The sequence below is a fragment of the Echiichthys vipera genome, assembly GCF_963691815.1.
Source record: "Echiichthys vipera genome assembly, chromosome: 14".
Taxonomy (NCBI): domain Eukaryota; kingdom Metazoa; phylum Chordata; class Actinopteri; order Perciformes; family Trachinidae; genus Echiichthys; species Echiichthys vipera.
The window spans coordinates 240,001-265,000 of record NC_139839.1 but is presented as its reverse complement, the minus strand read 5'-3'; the positions used below and the strand labels follow the sequence as shown (position 1 = coordinate 265,000).

The 25,000-nt window shown below is 39.9% G+C and overlaps 3 protein-coding genes across 3 annotated transcripts in view; 2 read left to right on the top strand and 1 right to left on the bottom strand.

The window, feature by feature from the left end:
• camk2a (calcium/calmodulin-dependent protein kinase II alpha) overlaps window positions 1–2,517 on the top strand; it is a gene marked incomplete at its 5' end in the record, with an annotated part of 9,532 nt that extends 7,015 nt beyond the window's left edge. Inside the window, 3 exons of the mRNA XM_083927181.1 lie at window positions 109–203; window positions 307–535; window positions 1,889–2,517. Of these exons, the coding sequence (XP_083783307.1) occupies window positions 109–203; window positions 307–535; window positions 1,889–1,892 (328 nt within the window). The 3' untranslated portion in view covers window positions 1,893–2,517. The remainder of the gene's footprint in view (window positions 1–108; window positions 204–306; window positions 536–1,888) is intronic.
• A 4,059-nt stretch (window positions 2,518–6,576) lies between these two features.
• Window positions 6,577–12,983, top strand: rps14 (ribosomal protein S14). Its single transcript, XM_083926731.1, has 5 exons — window positions 6,577–6,616; window positions 10,013–10,164; window positions 10,258–10,419; window positions 12,024–12,100; window positions 12,862–12,983. The coding sequence occupies exons 2-5, from the start codon at window positions 10,016–10,018 to the stop codon at window positions 12,927–12,929; spliced, it is 456 nt and encodes a 151-aa protein (XP_083782857.1). The 5' UTR covers window positions 6,577–6,616; window positions 10,013–10,015; the 3' UTR covers window positions 12,930–12,983.
• Window positions 12,984–20,811: 7,828 nt separating this feature from the next.
• The window catches only part of chm (CHM Rab escort protein), an 18,387-nt gene continuing 14,198 nt past the window's right edge, over window positions 20,812–25,000 (bottom strand). Inside the window, exons 16-17 of the mRNA XM_083926725.1 lie at window positions 21,298–21,443; window positions 20,812–21,190 (exon numbers count right to left, since the gene is read on the bottom strand). Coding sequence (XP_083782851.1) covers window positions 20,993–21,190; window positions 21,298–21,443 — 344 coding nt within the window. The 3' untranslated portion in view covers window positions 20,812–20,992. The remainder of the gene's footprint in view (window positions 21,191–21,297; window positions 21,444–25,000) is intronic.

The window sequence follows — 25,000 nt, the reverse complement described above, 5'->3', positions numbered from 1 at the left end:
CAGTAAACCTGTCTGTCTCTCAGTAAACCTGTCTGTCTCTCAGTAAACCTGTCTGTCTCTCAGTAAACCTGTCTGTCTCTCAGTAAACCTGTCTGTCTGTCTCCTCAGTAAAATGTGCGACCCGGCCGTGACGGCGTTCGAACCCGAGGCGTTGGGGAATCTGGTTGAAGGCCTCGACTTCCACCGCTTTTATTTTGAAAACTGTGAGCTGACCCACACTTCCTGCCTGTCTCACTGTCACAGGAACCCGTGATGATCACTTCCTGTGGCCGCAGCGCCCTCACCTGTCTCTCTCTCCGTCCCCAGTGTGGTCCAAGAACAGTAAACCGGTGCACACCACCATCCTGAACCCGCACATCCACCTGGTGGGCGACGAGGCCGCCTGCATCGCGTACATCAGAGTCACTCAGTACATCGACGCCAACGGCACGCCACGCACCGCCCAATCAGAGGAGACCCGGGTGTGGCACCGCCGCGACGGGAAGTGGCAGATCGTCCACTTCCACCGCTCAGGCTCCGCCTCCACGCTCAGCAAGTACGACGCACAGACACACAGACGTCCCAACGGGCGCTCTGTGTCCTGCTGCCACCAGGAGGCGCTAAGACGCACATGAATACTTATATATTTACATATTTACCGTATTCTCCGCTCTATAGGAGCACCTAAAAACCTCCACATGTCTCAGTGCTCCTTATAACCCGGTGCTCCTTATATATGGACCAATATTGAGCCACAACAGGTCTCCAACTACGGTGAGCAGCCGCCGACTCTATTTTCCCCCGTAGAAGAAGTAACGCGCGGTGCATGTTGAGACATACGACTGCGTGAAGCGTGCCGTTTCATTTCCATGTGTGTGTTTGTGTAAAGAGCCCAAAATGGCTCCTGTTAAGAGACACGCTTACGACGCAGAGTTTACACTCAAGGCCACTAGTCACGCAGTAGAACACGGGAACAGAGCAGCAGCCAGAGAGTTGAACATGAACCAATCAATGGTGCCGAAGTGGAGGAAGCAACAAGACGACCTGCGCCGAGTAAAGAAGACTGAACAGAGTTTAGAGGGAACAGAGCGAGACGGCTGCAGCTGGAGGACAAACTCCAACAGTGAGAGCAGCAAGAAGAAGAGTCCGTACGATCACTGTTCCACTGAAGGCAACAGCGCTAGCACGCTACTGTCCAGCTGCAGACCCGGAGCACGAGCCCCTCACCTGACACAAGCCCCTCACCTGACACAAGCCCCTCACCTGACACAAGCCCCTCACCTGACACAAGCCCCTCACTTGACACAAGCCCCTCACTTGACAGAAGTGACGCAAAAGGGGCTTGTGTCAAGTGAGGGGCTCGTGCTCCGGGTCTGCAGCTGGATGCTACTCGTGCTAGCACGCCAACTTAGCATCAGTGAGTTTAGAGGCGGTCCTTAACGTGACCCCAGCCTCGACTGTAGCGTCTGTTCTGTGACCTGATAATGAGGAGAATACGGTAAATATACATTTACACACACAGGCCTGGACTCTGGGGCAGTTTGGACACAATATAGTGAATTTACATCCGCTTTGGTTGGTTGCCACGGCAACAGCGTGCCATGAAAAGTTGACAGCTTCGTGGTTTCAGTTCGTCCGAGTCGTGAGACGGGACCGGTCTGATCTGAGGTCAGTCGGGTTCAATCTGTGGGAGGAGTCGATCTCAGAACAAGAGCCAGAAAACCAGTTTAACACATGAAATTCAAAATGGCCGACGTGCTTTTGGATCCACGCTCGTTCACGTTTCACCCCGGAGCTTTATATTATATTTTAAATGTTACGGATATGTGTTTATGACATATTTTATACCCAGGATCATTTTAAAAACATCCCAAAATCACTTTAATAAAGTTTCTGTTGTTTTTTTCAGCTAACTTCCAAAGTGGGCGGGGCTTCGATGGAGCCACCGTCGCCTTGACAACTGATTGATTGACAGCAGGCCAGGCGTGTGACACCTGACAGGAAGTTTCGAGGGGGCGGGACCAGAGAGCAATGAACTGCACAATCAACCAATCAGCTTCCTCTTCTCAGCTCCCTTGGACTTTTAGCCACGCCCCCTTTGTGTTCAGCCAATCAGCTGCTCCGATTACACCTCGTACCTCCTCCTTCAGATGATTGACAGGAGCCGACTCCTGCAAACAATCATCATTATTATTATTATTGTTATTATTATTATTATTATTATTATTATTATTATTATTATTGTTATTATTATTGTTACTTAATAATCTCTGAAGCTGGAGACACGAGGTTTAATCACGTCGCCATGGTTACTGATCATCATTCACATTTTGTCTCCGCGTCAAAACAAAGTTCAGATTATTTACAAAACAAAACAATAACTGTAAATACAAAACGTCCAGTCACACGTTTGACTCTCAGACGTCGTCTTTATTTATTAATGTTTCATCTTCGTTGATTTAAAGTTGTTAAATAATTAAAAATAAATAAAAATATAATCTGTGTCGCAGAACGACGGCGACCGGGCCGAGTATGAAGAAAGACCCGTGGGGGGGGGGGGGTTAAAGTCGCAGATTAACAAGATTAAAACTAGAAAAACTACGATAAAAATTTTCAGATTAACGAGATTAAAACTAGCAAATCTACGATAAAAAGATTATTTTTCTCCAGTTTTCCTTCTTTAATATCGTAAATCTGCGACCCCCCCCCCCCCCCCCCCCCCCCCGGGTCCGTAGTCTCACACTCGGCTCTGAAACGCCGTCGCAGATCGAAGCTGCTGATCGTAATAAAAGTCGTAAACTGTGATTAAGTGAAACGTCGTCAGTTGTGACGTGGAGACGATCGTGAACGATGATCAGAAGCTGCAGCTCGACGTCATTTTTCATATTTGCTGTTTGAATAATGAGCCGTGAGGACGTGAGGTCTGGATGTTCACCGCTGCTTCCACCGGAGAGTTCCAGAAGCTTCCACCGCTCTCCGACCTGCGATCTTCCATGAACAGCCACACCTCCACGACCACGACCACGACCACGACCACGACCACGACCACGAGGTGTGCTAACGAGCAGGGTCCTAACGAGCAGGGCCCTAACGAGCAGGGTCCTAACGAGCAGGGTCCTAACGAGCAGGGTCCTAACGAGCAGGGTCCTAACGAGCAGGGTCTTAACGAGCTGGACCCTAACGAGCAGGGTCCTAACGAGCAGGGTCCTAACGAGCAGGGCCCTAACGAGCAGGACATTAACGAGCAGGGTCCTAACGAGCAGGACATTAACGAGCAGGGTCCTAACGAGCAGGGCCCTAACGAGCAGGGCCCTAACGAGCAGGGTCCTAACGAGCAGGGTCCTAACGAGCAGGGCCCTAACGAGCAGGACATTAACGAGCAGGGTCCTAACGAGCAGGACATTAACGAGCAGGGTCCTAACGAGCAGGGCCCTAACGAGCAGGGCCCTAACGAGCAGGACATTAACGAGCAGGGTCCTAACGAGCAGGGCCCTAACGAGCAGGGTCCTAACGAGCAGGGCCCTAACGAGCAGGACATTAACGAGCAGGGTCCTAACGAGCAGGGCCTTAACGAGCAGGGTCCTATCGAGCAGGGCCTTAACGAGCAGGGCCCTAACGAGCAGGACATTAACGAGCAGGGTCCTAACGAGCACGGCCCTAACGAGCAGGGTCCTAACGAGCAGGGCCCTAACGAGCAGGGTCTTAACGAGCAGGGTCCTAACGAGCAGGGTCCTAACGAGCAGGGCCTTAACGAGCAGGGTCCTAACGAGCAGGGTCTTAACGAGCAGGGCCCTAACGAGCAGGGTCCTAACGAGCAGGGCCCTAACGAGCAGGGTCCTAACGAGCAGGGCCCTAACGAGCAGGGCCCTAACGAGCAGGGTCCTAACGAGCTTCCTGTCTGAGGTCCCTGAGGAACAGAATTTTAAACTTAAATCATTTCCTGTAAAATCCCGACAGCACGTCTTCTCCGCTGTGGGGATGCAGAATGGCGCCGACTCTTGATTGTTTCAACCTGACGGCCAATCAGAATCACCGACACAGTCACCTGTCACCGTACGGCGGCTCAGAAGGGACAAAAAGTCTGTTTGTCCCTCTGAGCCGCCGTAGCTCAGGTGTGAACTCACGTTTGGTCGACCCCGCCCCCGCTCCGAGGCGTGACCTTCTTCCTCGCCGTTTCCTTCCTCCTCGCCGTTTCCTCCCTCCTCGCCGTTTCCTTCCTCCTCGCCGTTTCCTCCCTCCTCGCCGTTTCCTCCTTCCTCGCCGTTTCCTTCCTCCTCGCCGTTTCCTTCCTGCTCGCCGTTTCCTCCCTCCTCGCAGTTTCCTCCTTCCTCGCCGTTTCCTCCCTCCTCGCCGTTTCCTCCCTCCTCGCCGTTTCCTCCCTCCTCGCCGTTTCCTCCCTCCTCGCCGTTTCCTCCCTCCTCGCCGTTTCCTTCTGTACAGACGTGATTCTCCGCATGCTCTTGACTTTGTGTTTCGTGTTTTTACGCTTCGCTCTCTGCTGCGTTTTTTAGCCTTCGCTGACGCCATTTTGTTTTGTGTTAGTGACGGCGTCTGCTAGCCACAAGCTAACACAGCGCGCCGGCGGAGCGTCTTTTGCTACGTCGTGTTTCTTGGCGCTGCGTTCGAACTTTGTCCGACGCTCCCTGAGACGCGATTCTTCTTCTGCAGATTTTTATGGCGTTTGTGCGTTTTAAGGCTTTTTAGCGTCGCTCTCAGACGTGCAGCGGATTCTTTTCTTAGCGTGACGCCGGTTTCTCTTTAGCAGCTGATGACGTGTTCGCCACAGCGCCGCCACAGCGCCGCCGCCCTTTACGTTACCTGACAGCTCTGCGCCATTTGGCGTCCCGGCCCAGGAAACCATGAAGGAACACTTCCTGTCATAACTTTAGATAATTAAATATAAATAAATGAACACGCTGGTTTGAGGCTGGTGAGCGCGGTCGGGCGCTGGATGGCGCCGCAGAGTCAAACGCCACTTTGACCTTTTTTCTTCTTCGTGCTGAAAAAATCTGAAACTTTTGAAACTAATGTTTGAAACTTTGGTGTTTTTGCCTGAAACTGAAGTTTGTTTGTTTGAGTGACTTTTATTTACACACACACACACACACACACACACACACACACACACACACACACACACACACACACACACACACACACACACACACACACACACACACACACACACAGGGACACACACACACACACACACACACACACACACACACACACACACACACACACACACACACACACACACACAGACACACCTGTACACAAACACACACACACACACACACACAGACACACACACACACAGACACACCTGTACACACACACAGACAGACACACACACACAGACACACCTGTACACACACACACACACACACACACACACACACAGACACACACACACACACACACACACACACACACACACACAGACACACACACACACACACACACACACACACACACACACACACACACACACACACAGTTTTCTTCTTCTGCATCGTGTTTAAAGTGTTTCTGTAAATAAATAAACTGAAGTGGTCAAACGCTGCCTTCTCATTGGTTCGTTCATTTCAAACTCATGATTATTATTTAATATTTATTTTTCTATTTATCAACAATAAAAATATAAGATTCAGCCAAAAGATGTAAACATGAAAATATGTTTAAAAATATAAATAATGAGACGATAAATAATAGTTCAAACGTTTTTATATAAATAGTATTTATTATATTAAATATTATGTTATTATTTAAATATGTTTATTATTTATTTTACTATAAATTATATAGCTATTATTAATATAATTATTAGCATTATTTTTTAACATTTTATAGTTATTAATATTGTTATTATTAATTATTTTATATATTATATTTGTATTATTAATATATTTATTATTAATAATATTATACAATATATTGTTATTATAAATAGGTGTTTATTATTTATATTAAACATTATACTGTTAATATTAATATAATAATAATTATTATTAAAAATTATTTCATAACTTATATTGTTATTATTAATATAATTATTATTTTTAATTATTTTATACATTTTATTGTTATTAATATATTTTGTATTCATTATATAATAATTTTTAATTTTATTTATCATTATAATGTTATTATTAACATAAGTACTAAACTAAATTGCTTTTATTATCTATTTTATAAATAATATTTTTAGTTTATGTTTATTATGTATTTTATTTAACATTATATTGTTGTTATTAACAAAAGTATTATTAATATAATTATTTATATAATTTATTTTATTAAACATTATATTGTTGTTTTTAACAAAAGTATTATTAATATAATAATAAATATTATTTATTTTATTAAACATTATATTGTTATTATTACCATAAGTATTATTAATATAATAATAAATATAATTTATTTTAATTAAACATCATATTGTTGTTTTTAACATAAGTATTATTAATATAATAATAATTATTATTAATTATTTTAAACATTTCATTGTTGTTAAAGTTCCGCGCGAGGGCAGCATCCGCTCTGTTTTCCCGCCCCGGAACTCGTCATCTTGTGCCCCGGAAGCGGAAGCTGCGGTCTTTCTTGTTTCTGCCTCAGACTCAGACGCACAGAGGTGAGTTCAGCTCCGAGCACAATCCGGTTTAATCCGCCGTTTAACGGACCATCCTCCCGGTAACCGAGCCCGGTTCCCTCCCGCTCACCTCCTCGCGCCTGCTCGCGCTTAAATCGTCTCTCTGAGTGAAACCGTGAGTTTGTCTTTGACCGTTTTTATCTCCCGTGTTTGGGTCGCGAGCGGCTGCAGCACGCCGCCATCTTAGCTCCGCGCGGAGCCTGAAGCGGTGATTCCGTTAAACGTTAAACCGTTAAAGTGTCCAGAGTCACGGGGACCGGGGTTAAATCACCTACAGGGGAGATCCGGGAGCAGAGCACGGTAGCTCACGCGAGGCTGCCGGTGCCCCGGGGAGAGGAGCTAGCATGCTAGCGTTAGCATCTCATGCTAGGGCTAAAGATGTGTTTTACTATTTATATTAATATTAAATCATTTCCCTTTAAACGGGAATAACGTGGTTTCTCCGTTCAGCCTTAAACACAGAGAAATTAGATTAATAACAGTTAATTCTAATGTCAGTCACTGTCTCTGTGTGTTTATGGATTTTAATATTAGTTTAAATAAAGTAATTCAAATAAACTCAGCACCAAACAAACATGTTCTCATTTCAGCCTCTAACTCCAGAAAAGAGAGATTAAATAAAGTTAATATTAAGGTTTAATGTGAGTCACTGTCTCTGTGTGTTTACAGACTTTAATATAAGATTAAATAAATCATTTAATTCATAAACTCAGCACCAAACTAACGTTGTTCTTTCAGCCTTTAACTCCAGAAAAATGAGTTAAATGAGTTAATATAAAGGTTTAATGTCAGTCACTCTGTTTTTTTGTGTTTACAGACTAATTAAGTTTAAATAAACTCATTTAAATAATTACACTCAGCATCAAACAAACATGTTCTTCTTCAGGATAAAGGGACTGAAATTAACATAATTATCATTATAATCAGGAATATTGATTGATTTTAAAGTGGAACGGTGAGATTATAGTTAGTGTTATTATATTTAAAGTGTTTTATTTTAGTCTGAGGTTCAGAAGCTGAAATCCTGCAGCACTTAAATGTGACTGTTGAACCTTTAAAGTCTGAGTCTCACACTGATCCAGTGAAGAGTCGCTGTGGCTGCAGGTTTTTGCTTTGTTTGAATGAAAACCTGCAGCCACAGCGACTCTTCACTGGATCAGTGTGAGACTCTTTAAAGGGTCAAATCATCATTTTTCTGTTATAACTCAGATTATCTCTGATTTGTGCTCCTCACACTGCAAACACTTGTTTTACTCTTTGATTTAAGAGACTTTTTAACAGATGATCATGAATATTAGTTTGTTTCTGTGGAGCTGATTTTCCTCTCGTGTGTCTTCTGCTCCAAACATCATCATGGTCATGTTGTTGTTGTTTGATGGACAAACGTCTCATTAATGTGATGAAGTGTCTTAATCACTTCACTGAACACTGATGTTGTTCTGGGTTTAAACCTGGAGTTCAGCGACGTTTGAACGTGACTTTAGAGAAACTGGAAACTGCTTTTTCTGACTCTTCTGTTTGAAAACTGACTTCAGGAAGAATCCTGCAGGTTTAGAAAGTTTTAACAAAACTAAACGTTTGTTGTTTCCAGAACAATAACATTTAGTTTAATGTGACGGTCAGGAGCAATAATGAGTTAATATATAAATATATTAATGTGCTAATATACTAATGTGCTGTATGAACTGGACACATGTGTGTGTTTGACCTCAGCTGGAAACACGTGAAAAAGCACCTTTAAGTCTTAAAGTGTTTGAATTAAACTGTGTAAAAGTTGCAGAACCCTCCGGATTATTATTAATATTTAGACTAAAGTGATTTCCGTTATTAAGGACACAGCGTGAGTTCTCTAACACACGAGCTCAGGACGAGCGTTAACGTCTTTAAATGTACAGTTTTATTAAAGTAACGGCATTAACGTAACTCCCCCGTAAAGAAAGCATCAAACCTGTGAAACTGGACGTCTGATCGCTGTCCTCCACTTGTTTATCAGCCTTAGCTTTTCTTTACACACATGCTAAGCTAACTAGCACCTGATCAGTAACCGTGCCGTTCCCCAGGTCATCAGCTGAAAGGACACAAAATAAAACAAAACCACGACACTAATGACACGGACGTGTTATCTACTGTATGATCCACACACACACACACACACACATGCTTATAATCAACATACGGTGGAATCACATTATGTCTGTTCACGGGTCAAAACAACCTGGAGACAGGAAACCAGGGTCCGCCCCCCAAAGCCTGAACACCGACGTTACACCAACACATCACACTAAATGTTCATATCGTCAAATAATAGAGAAAACCATTAAAATACCGTCATTTCCGGACTATAAGCCGCTACTTTTTCCCCTCGTTCTGGTCCCTGCGGCTTATACAACGGTGCGGCTTTTCTACGGCTTACGGTAACCAGGGGCGCGCACTACCGAGGATGCACGAGACCGAGGCAGACATCTGGCGCCAGGTAACGAGAGCAAAACAAAGAGTAGGAGAGCGTCAGCGATAGTTTGCGCGAAGGAAGCGTTCATGCAAACACCCTCAACATGGAAAACACACGGAGAAGTGCATATGATGCTGCTTTTAAGTTAAAGGCAATCGATCTGGCTGTCAAAGAAGGAAACAGAGCTGCTGCACGCACCTGGCTGGTTATTTTGATAACGTAAACGGCCGCCGGACTGCACTTTTACTGCCGTGTTACAGGCGAGCACTTTGTATTTCTGTGCACCGTTGTATTATTTGTACTCTGCACGAATGCTGTTCGCCATGTCAGAGATGTGAACGTTTGATTGAATGATTGAAAGATTTATTGTTAATAAATGGGACGCTTTGCGTTCCCAAACAGTCGTCTCTGTCCCGACAATCCCCTCTGTGGGAGCAGGAACCCCTATATACCACGGTAATCACACATCAAAACGCCTGCGGTTTATAGTCGGGTGCGGCTTTTATACGGAGCAATCTGTATTTTCTCCTAAATTTAGCTGGTGAGGCTTATAGTCAGGTGCGCTTTATAGTCCGGAAATGACGGTAATCAAATTAAGAAAAGGAACAGGTGTTCTTTATGTAATTAATCCACAAAGGGAAAAAGGGAAGTTTCCTTTTTACAGCAGCAAATATCAAAAATGATCCTGGATCAACATAAGAAACAAAAAGAACCACAAAGCAGTTGTTCCTGGTTCTGTGTCAGGAAGACGTTTCACCTCTCAACCAGAACCTGGACCAGGACCAGGCTGGGGAAACGTGTTCCTGACACAGAACAAAGTCCAGTTGTTTCGGGTTCGAAACAAAGAAGTTAAAAATGTTAAAACATGTCCTCACGTTTGTTCTCTCTCTCTCCCGCTCCCCCCCCCCCCTCTCCCCCCCCCCCCTCAGACGATGGCTCCTCGTAAAGGGAAGGAGAAGAAGGAGGAGCAGGTGATCAGCCTCGGTCCTCAGGTCGCTGAGGGAGAGAACGTCTTTGGCGTTTGTCACATCTTCGCCTCCTTCAACGACACGTTCGTGCACGTCACCGACCTCTCCGGGAAGTACGTACCCCCCCCCACACACACACACACACCCTCAGCCTGGGCCCCGGGGCATGCTGGGAGCTGTAGTTCTGACTCTGCGTGTGTTTCCAGGGAAACCATCTGCCGTGTGACCGGAGGGATGAAGGTGAAGGCCGACAGAGACGAGTCGTCCCCGTACGCCGCCATGTTGGCCGCGCAGGACGTCGCTCAGCGCTGCAAAGAGCTCGGCATCACGGCGCTGCACATCAAGCTGAGAGCCACGGGAGGCAACCGGTACGCACACGCACGCACGCTTAAACACACACACACACACTAAAACACACACACACACACATATCAGGCTGAGAGCCACGGGAGGCAACCGGTACGCACGCACACACACATGCTAAAACACACACACACGCTAAAAGGACAGAAGCCTAAAGTAATCCTGTTTCCGCTGCGGCGTTTTCGCCTGAATACTCTCGTGTGTTGAATCCGACACTTTAACGGTCGCGTTCGTATCAAAGGAGAAATAAAAGCTCGTTTCTTCTGCAGCAGAGTTTCAGACGTCTGAGCTGATGTCACTGATTTTTCACTCACGGAGAAAAAACATGGCGGCCTTTATGTCGTGTTTCTGGGTGTGATGAGGTGGAACGCGGCATTCAAAGATGCTAGTTAGCTCGTCGTTAGCAGCATTAGCAACTTAGCAAAGCTTACGTTGTTTTTAAACGTCTCCATTATCTGTCGGTGACGGCGAGGATCCTCAAACTCCTGCGTATTAAATGCCACTTCCGTCACATCAGGGGCTCGTGCCTCAGTTACGCAGCACTAAATAAATGTAGTGGGAGGAAAACGCTGACGTCTGAGGCTGTTTATGATGAGGAGACACGTTCACAGGAGTCTGGTGCACGTGCACTGACGAGCACTCGATGATGATGATGATGATGGGGGGGGCTTTAAGAGTTTATCTGAAGGAAGTGGAACTTGGTAAACTAAATTATTTTAGTTTTCTTTGAGTCGTTCAGAGTTTTTCAGTTTCACAGGAAACACTTTATTAAACTGTGGCTCTGGGCTTTTATTGTGAAAGGGCTTCTCTTCCTGAATTTAGAAAATGTCTTAAAGTTCAGAAAACACGTCAAACTGATGTCACTGTTGTTGGTGATGTCACTGATGATGATGATGATGTCACTGGGGCAGCAGACTGAAGGTTGCAGATGCCAACAGACTCAATAAACTGATCAGAAAGGCCAGTGACAGTGTGGGGGTGGAGCTGGACACCTCGGCTGCAGTGTCAGACAGGAGGATGCTGTGGAAGGTGCGGGCGATACTGCAGCATGGCTCTCACCCTCTCCACAACACTCTGGCTGAACAGAGGAGCACCTTCAGCCAGAGACTGATGCTCCTGAATGCACCACTGAGCGCCACAGGAGGTCATTCTTACCTGTGGCCATTAAACTCTTTAATTATCGGACTCTTGACACTTCAAAACAAAACAAAACAAAATATAAATATCTGTTCTCATTTCATTTCAGTTGCCATAACAACCTAATTGTACAGTGTATATATCTCAGATTGTATTTTCACACTCACCTCAGATTGTTTACTTGATTGTTTATTATTTATTTGTACTGTATTTTATTGGCTATTTATTAGCTACTTAGATTTATTTTAATTGTATTTTATTGAATCTTTACTTTATTTTATTTCTACTTATTCATCTTTATGGCTTGTTTCTACTGTGCACGGAGCATTCGAACAAAAGAATTTCCCCCCGGGATCAATAAAGTATTCTGATTCTGATTCTGATTCTGATGATGATGATGTCACTGATGTTGATGATGTCACTGATGATGTCACTGATGATGATGTCACTGATGATGTCACTGCTGTTCCAGGACCAAGACTCCAGGACCTGGAGCTCAGTCTGCTCTCAGAGCTCTGGCTCGATCAGGGATGAAGATCGGACGCATCGGTGAGAACACACACACACACACACACACACTTAAACACACACACACACACACACACACACACACACACACACACTTAAACACACACACACACACACACACACACACACACACACTTAAACACACACACTTAAACACACACACTCACACACACACACACACACACACTCACACTCACACTCACACACAGACACACACACACTCTTGAGTCCGACAATAATCAAACTGTGACGAGCGTCAGACTCTGGTTCCTCTCTGCTCTCACACTCCTGAGACATGAGGACAGGAAGTGCCCAGCCTGCTTTACACACACACACACACACACACACACACACACTCACACAAAGTGACAGAACTGCAGTAAAAGTTCTAAACTTGTTTTTTCAGATAAAAACTGATGTTTGACTTTATTTAATCTGAACCTTCAGTTAAAGAATGTTATTAATAATAATAAATATTAATGTAATTCTGTGAAGTTTAAAGCATCAGATTTTGATCAAACTCAGAATAAACAGTTTTAAATCATTGATTTTTAGTGAAGTTTCAGAAACATTAAATTCTTCTTTTGTTGTGAAACACGTTTGAGATTAAAACTTTAACTTAACGTTTGTGTTTGTGTAGAAACGTGTTTCACCGTCTCTGTGAGGACCGAAGCGTCTCAACCCGAATCTTTTACAGAACGTTTTATTTTTATTATTAATATTAAAGTGTTAACCTTGACCTCTGACCTCTGACCTCCCGTTTCTTCTTCTGTGGTTCTCAGAGGACGTCACTCCGATCCCGTCAGACTCCACCCGGAGGAAGGGCGGACGCCGCGGGCGCCGTCTGTAAACGCCGCTGCTGCTGCATCATCCGCCATTTTGTGACAATAAAAAGTTAAAGTCCCGACGTCTCCGAGTCTCTTTGTTTATTAATAACATTAATATTAATTTAATTCAGTTTAATCTAAAGTGTTAAATCCTCACAGCAGAGATCTGAGGATTCTTCACAGAGCAGGAAAAAACAAACTGTGACTGATTCATGATTCACAGACTCGACTTTTCCTCTGCACAGAAACTTTCACTTTAACAGACGCACGACTGACTGCACCGGAGATTCATGTTTATTATTATTAATATTATTAATAACGTGTCGGGCTGGAAATCCTTAAACACTTTAATTATTCTGATCAAACGTTTGAATGAAAGTTTTAATTTGTCCAAAATAATGAGACAGAAATGAATCTTTAGTAAAGTTCAGATCTAAAGTTTCTATAAAGTGATAAAAATATGATTAAATATGAAAAACTTGATGAAACGTTGATTATTGATATTGAAGCTTAAAGTTCAGTGAAATGTGTAAAAGTTTTCTTTAGTCTGAAAAACAAAAGAGAGAAGAGTGAAACTTAGTCTCAGGATCAGTTTCTGAAGCTTTTACAGTCTAAACAAAATGAAACTTTATTATCCTGAGGGGAGCGAAGTCGCCGTAGCAACGATACAAAACTATCAGAAATAATAAAAAAAATATAAAATAAGAACTGAAAGTGAATTTAACAGATAAACACTTTATTACGTTGTTCTGTGATTTAACGTGCAGAGAAAAGTCAAAGTGTTTGTTCATTAAAACAGTTTTTAGAGTTTATATAAAAAACAAATCTGATCCAGACCAGGGGGGGGGGGGTGTCACACTGATCCAGACCGGGGGGGGGGGGGTCAGACTGATCCAGACCGGGGGGGGTCACACTGATCCAGTAAAGGGGGGCGCTGTGGCTGCAGGTTTCAGAACACACCTGACTGTCACAGGTGATTTGTTGGACCAGGTGAGTTTTTACTGGATCAGTGTGACCCCCCCCCCCCCCCCCCCCCCCGGTCTGGATCAGGGTGTGAATGTCTAAGTTGGTCCTGGTCCTGCTCTGGTTCTGGTCCTGGTCCTGGTCCTGGTTCTGGTCCTGGTCCTGGTTCTGGTCCTGGTCCTGCTCTGGTCCTGGTCCTGCTCTGGTTCTGCTCTGGTCCTGCTCTGGTCCTGGTCCTGGTTCTGGTCCTGGTTCTGCTCTGGTTCTGCTCTGGTCCTGGTCCTGCTCTGGTTCTGGTCCTGGTCCTGCTCTGGTCCTGGTCCTGGTTCTGGTTCTGGTCCTGGTCCTGGTTCTGGTCCTGGTCCTGCTCTGGTCCTGGTCCTGCTCTGGTCCTGCTCTGGTCCTGCTCTGGTTCTGGTCCTGCTCTGGTCCTGGTCCTGGTTCTGGTCCTGGTTCTGCTCTGGTTCTGCTCTGGTCCTGGTCCTGCTCTGGTCCTGGTCCTGGTTCTGGTCCTGGTTCTTTCTGAGTAACTGAATAAAACATAAGTGTGTGAGTGACAGCAGCGTGTGTGTCTGTGGGACACGAGTGCCCTTTGCTTTCCCATCATGCCGTGCGTCTGTCCCCGGGGATTCTGGGTAAGAACGGCGCGTTGCTCCAGGGTTTGAACCCCCCCCCCCCCCCTCAGGCCCCGCCCCCCACGGATCCACTTCCTGTTTCTAAAGGTCGTGTTTTTCATCTTTTTCTGCTTTTGTGTCTTTGTAGTTGTTTTGTGTGTCTTTGTGGTTGTTTTGTGTCTCTTTGTAGTTGTTTTGTGTCTCTTTGTAGTTGTTTTGTGTCTCTTTGTGGTTGTTTTGTGTCTCTTTGTGGTTGTTTTGTGTCTCTTTGTGGTTGTTTTGTGTCTCTTTGTAGTTGTTTTGTGTCTCTTTGTGGTTGTTTTGTGTCTGTTTGTGGTTGTTTTGTGTCTCTTTGTGGTTGTTTTGTGTCTCTTTGTAGTTGTTTTGTGTCTCTTTGTGGTTGTTTTGTGTCTCTTTGTGGTTGTTGTGTGTCTCTTTGTAGTTGTTTTGTGTCTCTTTGTAGTTGTTTTGTGTCTCTTTGTGGTTGTTTTGTGTCTCTTTGTGGTTGTTTTGTGTCTCTTTGTAGTTGTTTTGTGTCTCTTTGTGGTTGTTTTGTGTCTGTTTGTGGTTGTTTTGTGTCTCTTTGTAAGTGTTTTGTGTCTTTGTAGTTGTTTTGTGTCTTTGTAGTTGTTTGGTGTCTCTTTGTAGTTGTTTTGTGTGTCTTTGTGGTTGTTTTGTGTGTCTTTGTAGTTGTTTTGTGTCTCTTTGTAGTTGTTTTGTGTGTCTTTATGGTTGTTTTGTGTATCTTTGTAGTTGTTTTGTGTCTCTTTGTAGTTGTTTTGTGTCTCTTTGTTGTTGTTTTGTGTCTCTTTGTTGTGTTTTGTGTCTCTTTGTGGTTGTTTTGTGTATTTGTAGTTGTTTTGTGTGTCTTTGTAGTTGTTTTGTGTCTTTGTAGTTGTTTGGTGTCTCTTTGTAGTTGTTTTGTGTCTCTTTGTGGTTGTTTTGTGTCTCTTTGTAGTTGTTTTGTGTCTCTTTGTGGTTGTGTGGTGTCTTTGTGGTTGTTTTGTGTGTCTTTGTAGTTGTTTTGTGTCTCTTTGTAGTTGTTTTGTGTCTCTTTGTGGTTGTTTTGTGTCTCTTTGTGGTTGTTTTTGTCTCTTTGTGGTTGTTTTGTGTCTTTGTAGTTGTTTTGTGTCTCTTTGTAGTTGTTTTGTGTCTTTGTAGTTGTTTTGTGTCTCTTTGTGGTTGTTTTGTTTCTCTTTGTGGTTGTTTTGTGTCTATTTGTAGTCGTTTTGTGTCTCTTTGTGGTTGTTTTCTGTCTCTTTGTAGTTGTTTTGTGTCTCTTTGTGGTTGTCTTGTGTCTCTTCGTGGTTGTTTTGTGTCTCTTTGTGGTTGTTTTGTGTCTCTTTGTAGTTGTTTTGTGTCTCTTTGTGGTTGTTTTGTGTCTTTGTAGTTGTTTTGTGTCTTTTTGTAGTTGTTTTGTGTCTTTTTGTAGTTGTTTTGTGTCTCTTTGAAGTTGTTTTGTGTCTCTTTGTGGTTGTTTTGTGTCTCTTTGTGGTTGTTTTTGTCTCTTTGTGGTTGTTTTGTGTCTCTTTGTGGTTGTTTTGTGTCTCTTTGTAGTTGATTTGTGTCTCTTTGTAGTTGTTTTGTGTCTCTTTGTGGTTGTTTTGTGTCTCTTTGTAGTTGATTTGTGTCTCTTTGTAGTTGTTTTGTGTCTCTTTGTGGTTGTTTTGTGTCTCTTTGTGGTTATTTTGTGTCTCTTTGTGGTTATTTTGTGTCTCTTTCTAGTTGTTTTGTGTCTCTTTGTGGTTGTTTTGTGTCTCTTTGTGGTTGTTTTGTGTCTCTTTGTAGTTGATTTGTGTCTCTTTGTAGTTGTTTTGTGTCTTTGTGGTTGTTTTGTGTCTCTTTGTGGTTGTTTTGTGTCTTTGTGGCTGTTTTGTGTCTCTTTGTAGTTGTTTTGTGTCTCTCTGTGGTTGTTTTGTGTCTCTTTGTGGTTGTTTTGTGTCTCTTTGTGGTTATTTTGTGTCTCTATGTAGTTGTTTTGTGTCTCTTTTTGGTTGTTTTGTGTCTCTTTGTGGTTGTTTTGTGTCTCTTTGTGGTTGTTTTGTGTCTCTTTGTAGTTGATTTGTGTCTCTTTGTAGTTGTTTTGTGTCTTTGTGGTTGTTTTGTGTCTCTTTGTGGTTGTTTTGTGTCTTTGTGGCTGTATTGTGTGTCTTTGTGGTTGTTTTGTGTCTTTGTAGTTGTTTTGTGTCTTTGTAGTTGTTTTGTGTCTTTGTGGTTGTTTTGTGTGTCTTTGTGGTTGTTTTGTGTCTCTGTAGTTGTTTTGTGTCTTTGTAGTTGTTTTGTGTCTTTGTAGTTGGTTTGTGTCTCTTTGTAGTTGTTTTGTGTCTCTGTGGTTGTTTTGTGTCTCTTTGTGGTTGTTTTGTGTCTCTTTGTAGTTGTTTTGTGTCTTTTTTTGGTTGTTTTGTGTCTCTTTGTGGTTGTTTTGTGTCTCTTTGTGGTTGTTTTGTGTCTGTTTGTGGTTGTTTTGTGTCTCTTTGTAGTTGTTTTGTGTCTTTGTGGTTGTTTTGTGTGTCTTTGTGGTTGTTTTGTGTCTCTGTAGTTGTTTTGTGTCTTTGTAGTTGTTTTGTATCTCTTTGTAGTTGTTTTGTGTCTTTGTAGTTGGTTTGTGTCTTTTTTTGGTTGTTTTGTGTCTCTTTGTGGTTGTTTTGTGTCTCTTTGTGGTTGTTTTGTGTCTGTTTGTGGTTGTTTTGTGTCTCTTTGTAGTTGTTTTGTGTCTTTGTGGTTGTTTTGTGTGTCTTTGTGGTTGTTTTGTGTCTCTTTGTAGTCGTTTTGTGTCTCTTTGTGGTTGTTTTGTGTCTCTTTGTGGTTGTTTTGTGTCTCTTTGTGGTTGTTTTGTGTCTCTTTGTAGTCGTTTTGTGTCTCTTTGTGGTTGTTTTGTCTCTTTGTGGTTGTTTTGTGTCTCTTTGTAGTTGTTTTGTGTGTCTTTTTGGTTGTTTTGTGTCTCTTTGTGGTTGTTTTGTGTCTCTTTGTGGTTGTTTTGTCTCTTTGTGGTTGTTTTGTGTCTCTTTGTAGTTGTTTTGTGTGTCTTTTTGGTTGTTTTGTGTCTCTTTGTGGTTGTTTTGTGTCTCTTTGTGGTTGTTTTGTGTCTCTTTGTAGTTGTTTTGTGTCTTTGTGGTTGTTTTGTGTGTCTTTGTGGTTGTTTTGTGTCTCTTTGTAATCGTTTTGTGTCTCTTTGTGGTTGTTTTGTGTCTCTTTGTGGTTATTTTGTGTCTCTTTGTGGTTATTTTGTGTCTCTTTCTAGTTGTTTTGTGTCTCTTTGTGGTTGTTTTGTGTCTCTTTGTGGTTGTTTTGTGTCTCTTTGTAGTTGATTTGTGTCTCTTTGTAGTTGTTTTGTGTCTTTGTGGTTGTTTTGTGTCTCTTTGTGGTTGTTTTGTGTCTTTGTGGCTGTTTTGTGTCTCTTTGTAGTTGTTTTGTGTCTCTCTGTGGTTGTTTTGTGTCTCTTTGTGGTTGTTTTGTGTCTCTTTGTGGTTATTTAGTGTCTCTTTGTAGTTGTTTTGTGTCTCTTTTTGGTTGTTTTGTGTCTCTTTGTGGTTGTTTTGTGTCTCCTTGTGGTTGTTTTGTGTCTCTTTGTAGTTGATTTGTGTCTCTTTGTAGTTGTTTTGTGTCTTTGTGGTTGTTTTGTGTCTCTTTGTGGTTGTTTTGTGTCTTTGTGGCTGTATTGTGTGTCTTTGTGGTTGTTTTGTGTCTTTGTAGTTGTTTTGTGTCTTTGTAGTTGTTTTGTGTCTTTGTGGTTGTTTTGTGTGTCTTTGTGGTTGTTTTGTGTCTCTGTAGTTGTTTTGTGTCTTTGTAGTTGTTTTGTGTCTTTGTAGTTGGTTTGTGTCTCTTTGTAGTTGTTTTGTGTCTCTGTGGTTGTTTTGTGTCTCTTTGTGGTTGTTTTGTGTCTCTTTGTAGTTGTTTTGTGTCTTTTTTTGGTTGTTTTGTGTCTCTTTGTGGTTGTTTTGTGTCTCTTTGTGGTTGTTTTGTGTCTCTTTGTGGTTGTTTTGTGTCTCTTTGTAATTGTTTTGTGTCTTTGTGGTTGTTTTGTGTGTCTTTGTGGTTGTTTGTGTCTCTTTGTAGTTGTTTTGTGTCTTTGTAGTTGGTTTGTGTCTTTTTTTGGTTGTTTTGTGTCTCTTTGTGGTTGTTTTGTGTCTCTTTGTGGTTGTTTTGTGTCTGTTTGTGGTTGTTTTGTGTCTCTTTGTAGTTGTTTTGTGTCTTTGTGGTTGTTTTGTGTGTCTTTGTGGTTGTTTTGTGTCTCTTTGTAGTCGTTTTGTGTCTCTTTGTGGTTGTTTTGTGTCTCTTTGTGGTTGTTTTGTGTCTTTGTAGTTGGTTTGTGTCTCTTTGTGGTTGTTTTTTGTCTCTTTGTGGTTGTTTTGTGTCTCTTTGTGGTTGTTTTGTGTCTGTTTGTGGTTGTTTTGTGTCTCTTTGTAGTTGTTTTGTGTCTTTGTGGTTGTTTTGTGTGTCTTTGTGGTTGTTTTGTGTCTCTTTGTAGTCGTTTTGTGTCTCTTTGTGGTTGTTTTGTGTCTCTTTGTGGTTGTTTTGTGTCTCTTTGTGGTTGTTTTGTGTCTCTTTGTAGTCGTTTTGTGTCTCTTTGTGGTTGTTTTGTGTCTCTTTGTGGTTGTTTTGTGTCTCTTTGTGGTTGTTTTGTGTCTCTTTGTAGTTGTTTTGTGTCTTTGTGGTTGTTTTGTCTCTTTGTGGTTGTTTTGTGTCTCTTTGTAGTTGTTTTGTGTGTCTTTTTGGTTGTTTTGTGTCTCTTTGTGGTTGTTTTGTGTCTCTTTGTGGTTGTTTTGTGTCTCTTTGTAGTTGTTTTGTGTCTTTGTGGTTGTTTTGTGTGTCTTTGTGGTTGTTTTGTGTCTCTTTGTAATCGTTTTGTGTCTCTTTGTGGTTGTTTTGTGTCTCTTTGTGGTTGTTTTGTTTCTCATTGTGGTTGTTTTGTGTCTCTTTGTAGTTGTTTTGTGTCTTTGTGGTTGTTTTGTGTCTCTTTGTGGTTGTTTTGTGTCTCTTTGTAGTTGTTTTGTGTCTCTTTGTGGTTGTTTAGTGTCTCTTTGTGGTTGTTTTGTGTCTCTTTGTGGTTGTTTTGTGTCTCTTTGTGGTTGTTTTGTGTCTTTGTAGTTGTTTTGTGTCTCTTTGTAGTTGTTTGGTGTCTTTGTAGTTGTTTGGTGTCTCTTTGTGGTTGTTTTGTGTCTCTTTGTGGTTGTTTTGTGTCTCTTTGTGGTTGTTTTGTGTCTCTTTGTAGTTGTTTTGTGTCTCTTTGTGGTTGTTTTGTTTCTCTTTGTGGTTGTTTTGTGTCTCTTTGTGGTTGTTTTGTCTCTTTGTAGTTGTTTTGTGTCTCTTTGTAGTTGTTTTGTGTCTTTGTAGTTGTTTTGTGTCTCTTTGTGGTTGTTTTGTGTCTCTTTGTAGTTGTTTTGTGTCTCTTTGTGGTTGTTTTGTGTCTCTTTGTAGTTGTTTTGTGTCTATTTGTGGTTGTTTTGTGTCTCTTTGTGGTTGTTTTGTGTCTCTTTGTGGTTGTTTTGTCTCTTTGTAGTTGTTTTGTGTCTCTTTGTAGTTGTTTTGTGTCTTTGTAGTTGTTTTGTGTCTCTTTGTGGTTGTTTTGTGTCTCTTTGTAGTTGTTTTGTGTCTTTGTGGTTGTTTTGTGTCTCTTTGTGGTTGTTTTGTGTCTCTTTGTAGTTGTTTTGTGTCTCTTTGTGGTTGTTTTGTGTCTCTTTGTGGTTGTTTTGTGTCTCTTTGAAGTTGTTTTGTGTCTCTTTGTAGTTGTTTTGTGTCTCTTTGTAGTTGTTTTGTGTCTCTTTGTGGTTGTTTTGTGTCTCTTTGTAGTTGTTTTGTGTCTCTTTGTGGTTGTTTTGTGTCTCTTTGTGGTTGTTTTGTGTCTCTTTGTGGTTGTTTTGTGTCTTTGTAGTTGTTTTGTGTCTCTTTGTGGTTGTTTTGTGTCTTTGTAGTTGTTTTGTGTCTCTTTGTGGTTGTTTTGTGTCTCTTTGTGGTTGTTTTGTCTCTTTGTAGTTGTTTTGTGTGTCTTTGTAGTTGTTTTGTGTCTCTTTGTAGTTGTTTTGTGTCTTTGTGGTTGTTTTGTGTCTCTTTGTGGTTGTTTTGTGTCTCTTTGTAGTTGTTTTGTGTCTCTTTGTGGTTGTTTTGTGTCTCTTTGTGGTTGTTTTGTGTCTCTTTGTGGTTGTTTTGTGTCTATGTTGTTGTTTTGTGTCTCTTTGAAGTTGTTTTGTGTCTCTTTGTAGTTGTTTTGTGTCTCTTTGTAGTTGTTTTGTGTCTCTTTGTGGTTGTTTTGTGTCTCTTTGTGGTTGTTTTGTGTCTCTGTGGTTGTTTTGTGTCTCTTTGTGGCTGTTTTGAATAAACTGACTCTTAATTGACGTTGAAACTTTATTTTTCCACAGATTCTCGATATTTAAATAAAACAAAAGCAGAAAAATCAGAAATCATAGAAAAATAATAAAGATTTAAACAAATTAAGGCGTCTTTTACCCACAATGCACTGCAGGAGCGTTTGGCTTTAGTGTACGTTTAAGATTTAAACTTTAAATAAACGTTTACTGCTCCAGTCGCTCGCCTCCGCCCCTCGCTTCTTCTTCTTCTGCTGCTGCTCCCGTCTCTTCTTCTGCTGCTGCGCCCGTCTCTTCTTCTGTGGTGGAGGACCCGGCGTCGGCGTCGTAGATGATGTCCTCAGGGTTCGGAGCCGGAGGACAGAATTCCTCCTGAGGAAGAATCTTCTGGAAGATCGACTCGGCCTGAACAGACAAACGCGGTCACCATGGCAACAGAGGACAGGTGTGTGTGTGTGTGTGTGTGTGTGTGTGTGTGTGTGTGTGTGTGTGTGTGTGTGTGTGTGTCTCACCTGTGTGACGGCGTACTCGTGTCCCACAGCAGCGTCTGGTCCCGAGCACAGGAACACGTTTGACGGGAGGTCGTGACCTTCGACCTCTAACCCGGCGCCGTCGGCCATGTTGAAGTAGAGACACCAGAGGACGGAGGGGCGGGACTCTGTGACAGACAGGTCACAGCGACCAATGAGAACCAGACCTCACAAATGTCACATTAACACACACACACACACACACACACACACACACACACACGTTGCTTTATCTGCACAGGAGGAGGAAGAGGAGGAGGAGGAGGAGGAGGAGTCTCTCGTGTTTGTCATTAAAGAACTTTTCTCATGTTTGTTTTTCATCGTTTGATCTTTAAAAATCATTTCTGCAGCTCCGTAACATGCTAACGTTAGCTTAGCATGAGTTTCTGCAACATTCAAGAAATTATGAACGTTTGCTTAAAAATCTGCAATTTTTTTTCTTAAAAATCTGCGATTTTTTCATAAAAGTCTAAGATTTTTTCGTAAAAATATGCAATTTTTTCGTAAAAATATTCGATATTTTCTAAAAAAACTGCGATATTTTCGTAAAAATCTACGATTTTTTCGTAAAAATCTATGAATTTTCTCGTAAAAATCTGTGATTTTTTTGTGAAAAATCTGCGATTTTTTCATTTAAATGTGCAATTTTTTCTCATAATCTGCGATATTTTCTCATAATCTGCGTTTTCTTCGTAAAAATATGCGATATTTTCATACAAATCTGCGATTTTTTTGTAAAAATATGCATTTTTTTCTCAAAAATATGCGATTTTTTCTCAATCTGCGATATTTTCTCAAAAATCTACGATTTTTTTGTAAAAATCTACGATTTTTTTGTAAAAATCTACGATTTTTTCGTAAAAATCTATGAATTTTTTCGTAGAAATCTGCGATTTTTTTGAAAATTTTGCGATTTTTTTTGTAAAAAATCTATTTTTTTCTTAAAAATCGTAGATTTTTTCGTAAAAATATGCGATTTTTTCTCTAAAATCTGCGATTTTTCGTAAAAATATGCGATTTTTTCTCTAAAATCTGTGATTTTTCGTAAAAATATGCGATTTTTTTGTAAAAATCTACGATTTTTTTGTAAAAATCTACGATTTTTTCGTAAAAATCTATGAATTTTTTCATACAAATCAGCGATTTTTGTGAAAAATTTGCGATTTTTTTTGTGAAAAATCTAATTTTTTCTTAAAAATCTGCGATTTTTTCGTAAAAATATGCAATTTTTTCTCTAAAATCTGCGATTTTTTCGTAAAAATATGCAATTTTTTCTCTAAAATCTGCGATTTTTTCGTAAAAATATGCAATTTTTTCGTGAAAAAATGCGATTTTTTCTCAAAATCTGCGATTTTTTCTCTAAAATCTGCGATTTGTTCGTAAAAATATGCGATTTTTTCTCAAAAATATGCGATTTTTTCGTAAAAATATGCGATTTTTTTCTCATAATCTGCTTTTTTTTTCGTAAAAAAATGCGATTTTTTCTCAATCTGCGATATTTTCTCAAAAATCTATGATTTTTTTGTAAAAATCTGATTTTTTTCGTAGAAATCTGCGATTTTTCATAAAAATTAGATTTTTTTTCGTAAAAATATGCGATTTTTTTCTTAAAAATATGCAATTTTTTCTTAAAAATATGCGATTTTTTATCATAATCTGCGATATTTTCTTATAATCTGCGATTTTTTCGTAAAAATATGCATTTTTTTCTCAAAAATATGCGATTTTTTCTCAATCTGCGATATTTTCTCAAAAATCTACGATTTTTTTGTAAAAATCTACGATTTTTTTGTAAAAATCTACGATTTTTTCGTAAAAATCTATGAATTTTTTCGTAGAAATCTGCGATTTTTTTGAAAATTTTGCGATTTTTTTTGTAAAAAATCTATTTTTTTCTTAAAAATCGTAGATTTTTTCGTAAAAATATGCGATTTTTTCTCTAAAATCTGCGATTTTTCGTAAAAATATGCGATTTTTTCTCTAAAATCTGTGATTTTTCGTAAAAATATGCGATTTTTTTGTAAAAATCTACGATTTTTTTGTAAAAATCTACGATTTTTTCGTAAAAATCTATGAATTTTTTCATACAAATCTGCGATTTTTGTGAAAAATTTGCGATTTTTTTTGTGAAAAATCTAATTTTTTCTTAAAAATCGTAGATTTTTTCGTAAAAATATGCAATTTTTTCTCTAAAATCTGCGATTTTTTCGTAAAAATATGCGATTTTTTCTCTAAAATCTGCGATTTTTTCGTAAAAATATGCGATTTTTTCTCTAAAATATGCGATTTTTTCGTAAAAATATGCAATTTTTTCTCATAATCTGCGATTTGTTCGTAAAAATATGCGATTTTTTCGTAAAAATATGCAATTTTTTGGGAAAAAACTGGGATATTTTCTCAAAAAACTACGTTTTTTTCGTTATAATCTATGAATTTTTTCGTAGAAATCTGCGATATTTCGTAAAAATCTGCGATTTTTTCGTAAAAATATGCAATTTTTTCTCTAAAATCTGCGATTTTTTCGTAAAAATATGCAATTTTTTCTCTAAAATCTGCGATTTTTTCGTAAAAATATGCAATTTTTTCGTGAAAAAATGCGATTTTTTCGTAAAAATGTGCGATTTTTTCGTACAAATTCGCGATATTTTCTCATAATCTGCAATATTTTCTCAAAATCTATGATTTTTTCGAGAAATCTATGATTTTTTCGTAAAACTATGCGATTTTTTCGTAAAACTATGCGATTTTTTCGTAAAAATATGCAATTTTTATGTTAATATATGCGATATTTTATAATAATCTGCGATATTTTCTCAAAATCTGCGATTTTTTCTCTAAAATCTGCGATTTGTTCGTAAAAATATGCGATTTTTTCTCAAAAATATGCGATTTTTTCGTAAAAATATGCGATTTTTTTCTCATAATCTGCTTTTTTTTTCGTAAAAAAATGCGATTTTTTCTCAATCTGCGATATTTTCTCAAAAATCTATGATTTTTTTGTAAAAATCTGATTTTTTTCGTAGAAATCTGCGATTTTTCATAAAAATTAGATTTTTTTTCGTAAAAATATGCGATTTTTTTCTTAAAAATATGCAATTTTTTCTTAAAAATATGCGATTTTTTATCATAATCTGCGATATTTTCTTATAATCTGCGATTTTTTCGTAAAAATATGCGATTTTTTCGTAAAAATATGCGATTTTTTCGTAAAAATGTGATTTTTCGTAAAAATATGCGTTTTTTTCTTAAAAATATGCCATTTTTTATTATAATCTGTGATATTTTCTCAAAATCTGCATTTTTTTCTCTAAAATCTGCGATTTGTTCGTAAAAATATGCGATTTTTTCAAAAAATTTGCGATTTTTTCGTAAAAATATGCGATTTTTTTCGTAAATATATGAAATTTTTTGGAAAAAACTGCGATATTTTCTCAAAAAACTACGATTTTTTCGTTAAAATCTATGATTTTTTTCGTAGAAATCTGCGATATTTCATAAAAATGAATTTCTTTTATGAAAATCTGCGTTTTTTGTGAAAAATCTAGGATCTTTTCGTAAAAATATGCATTTTTTTCATAAAAATATGCGATTTTTTCATAAAAATATGCGATTTTTTTCTCATAATCTGCGTTTTTTCGTAAAAAAATGAAATTTTTTCGTATAAATATGTGATTTTTCATAAAAA

Excerpts from the sequence above, each read along its gene's own strand:
- rps14 (XM_083926731.1), top strand. The coding sequence starts at position 10,016 with ATGGCTCCTCGTAAAGGGAAGGAGAAGAAGGAGGAGCAGGTGATCAGC. Across the intron at positions 10,165-10,257 it reads GTCACCGACCTCTCCGGGAA|GGAAACCATCTGCCGTGTGA; the intron begins GTACGTACCCCC and ends GTGTGTTTCCAG. Across the intron at positions 10,420-12,023 it reads AGAGCCACGGGAGGCAACCG|GACCAAGACTCCAGGACCTG; the intron begins GTACGCACACGC and ends CTGCTGTTCCAG.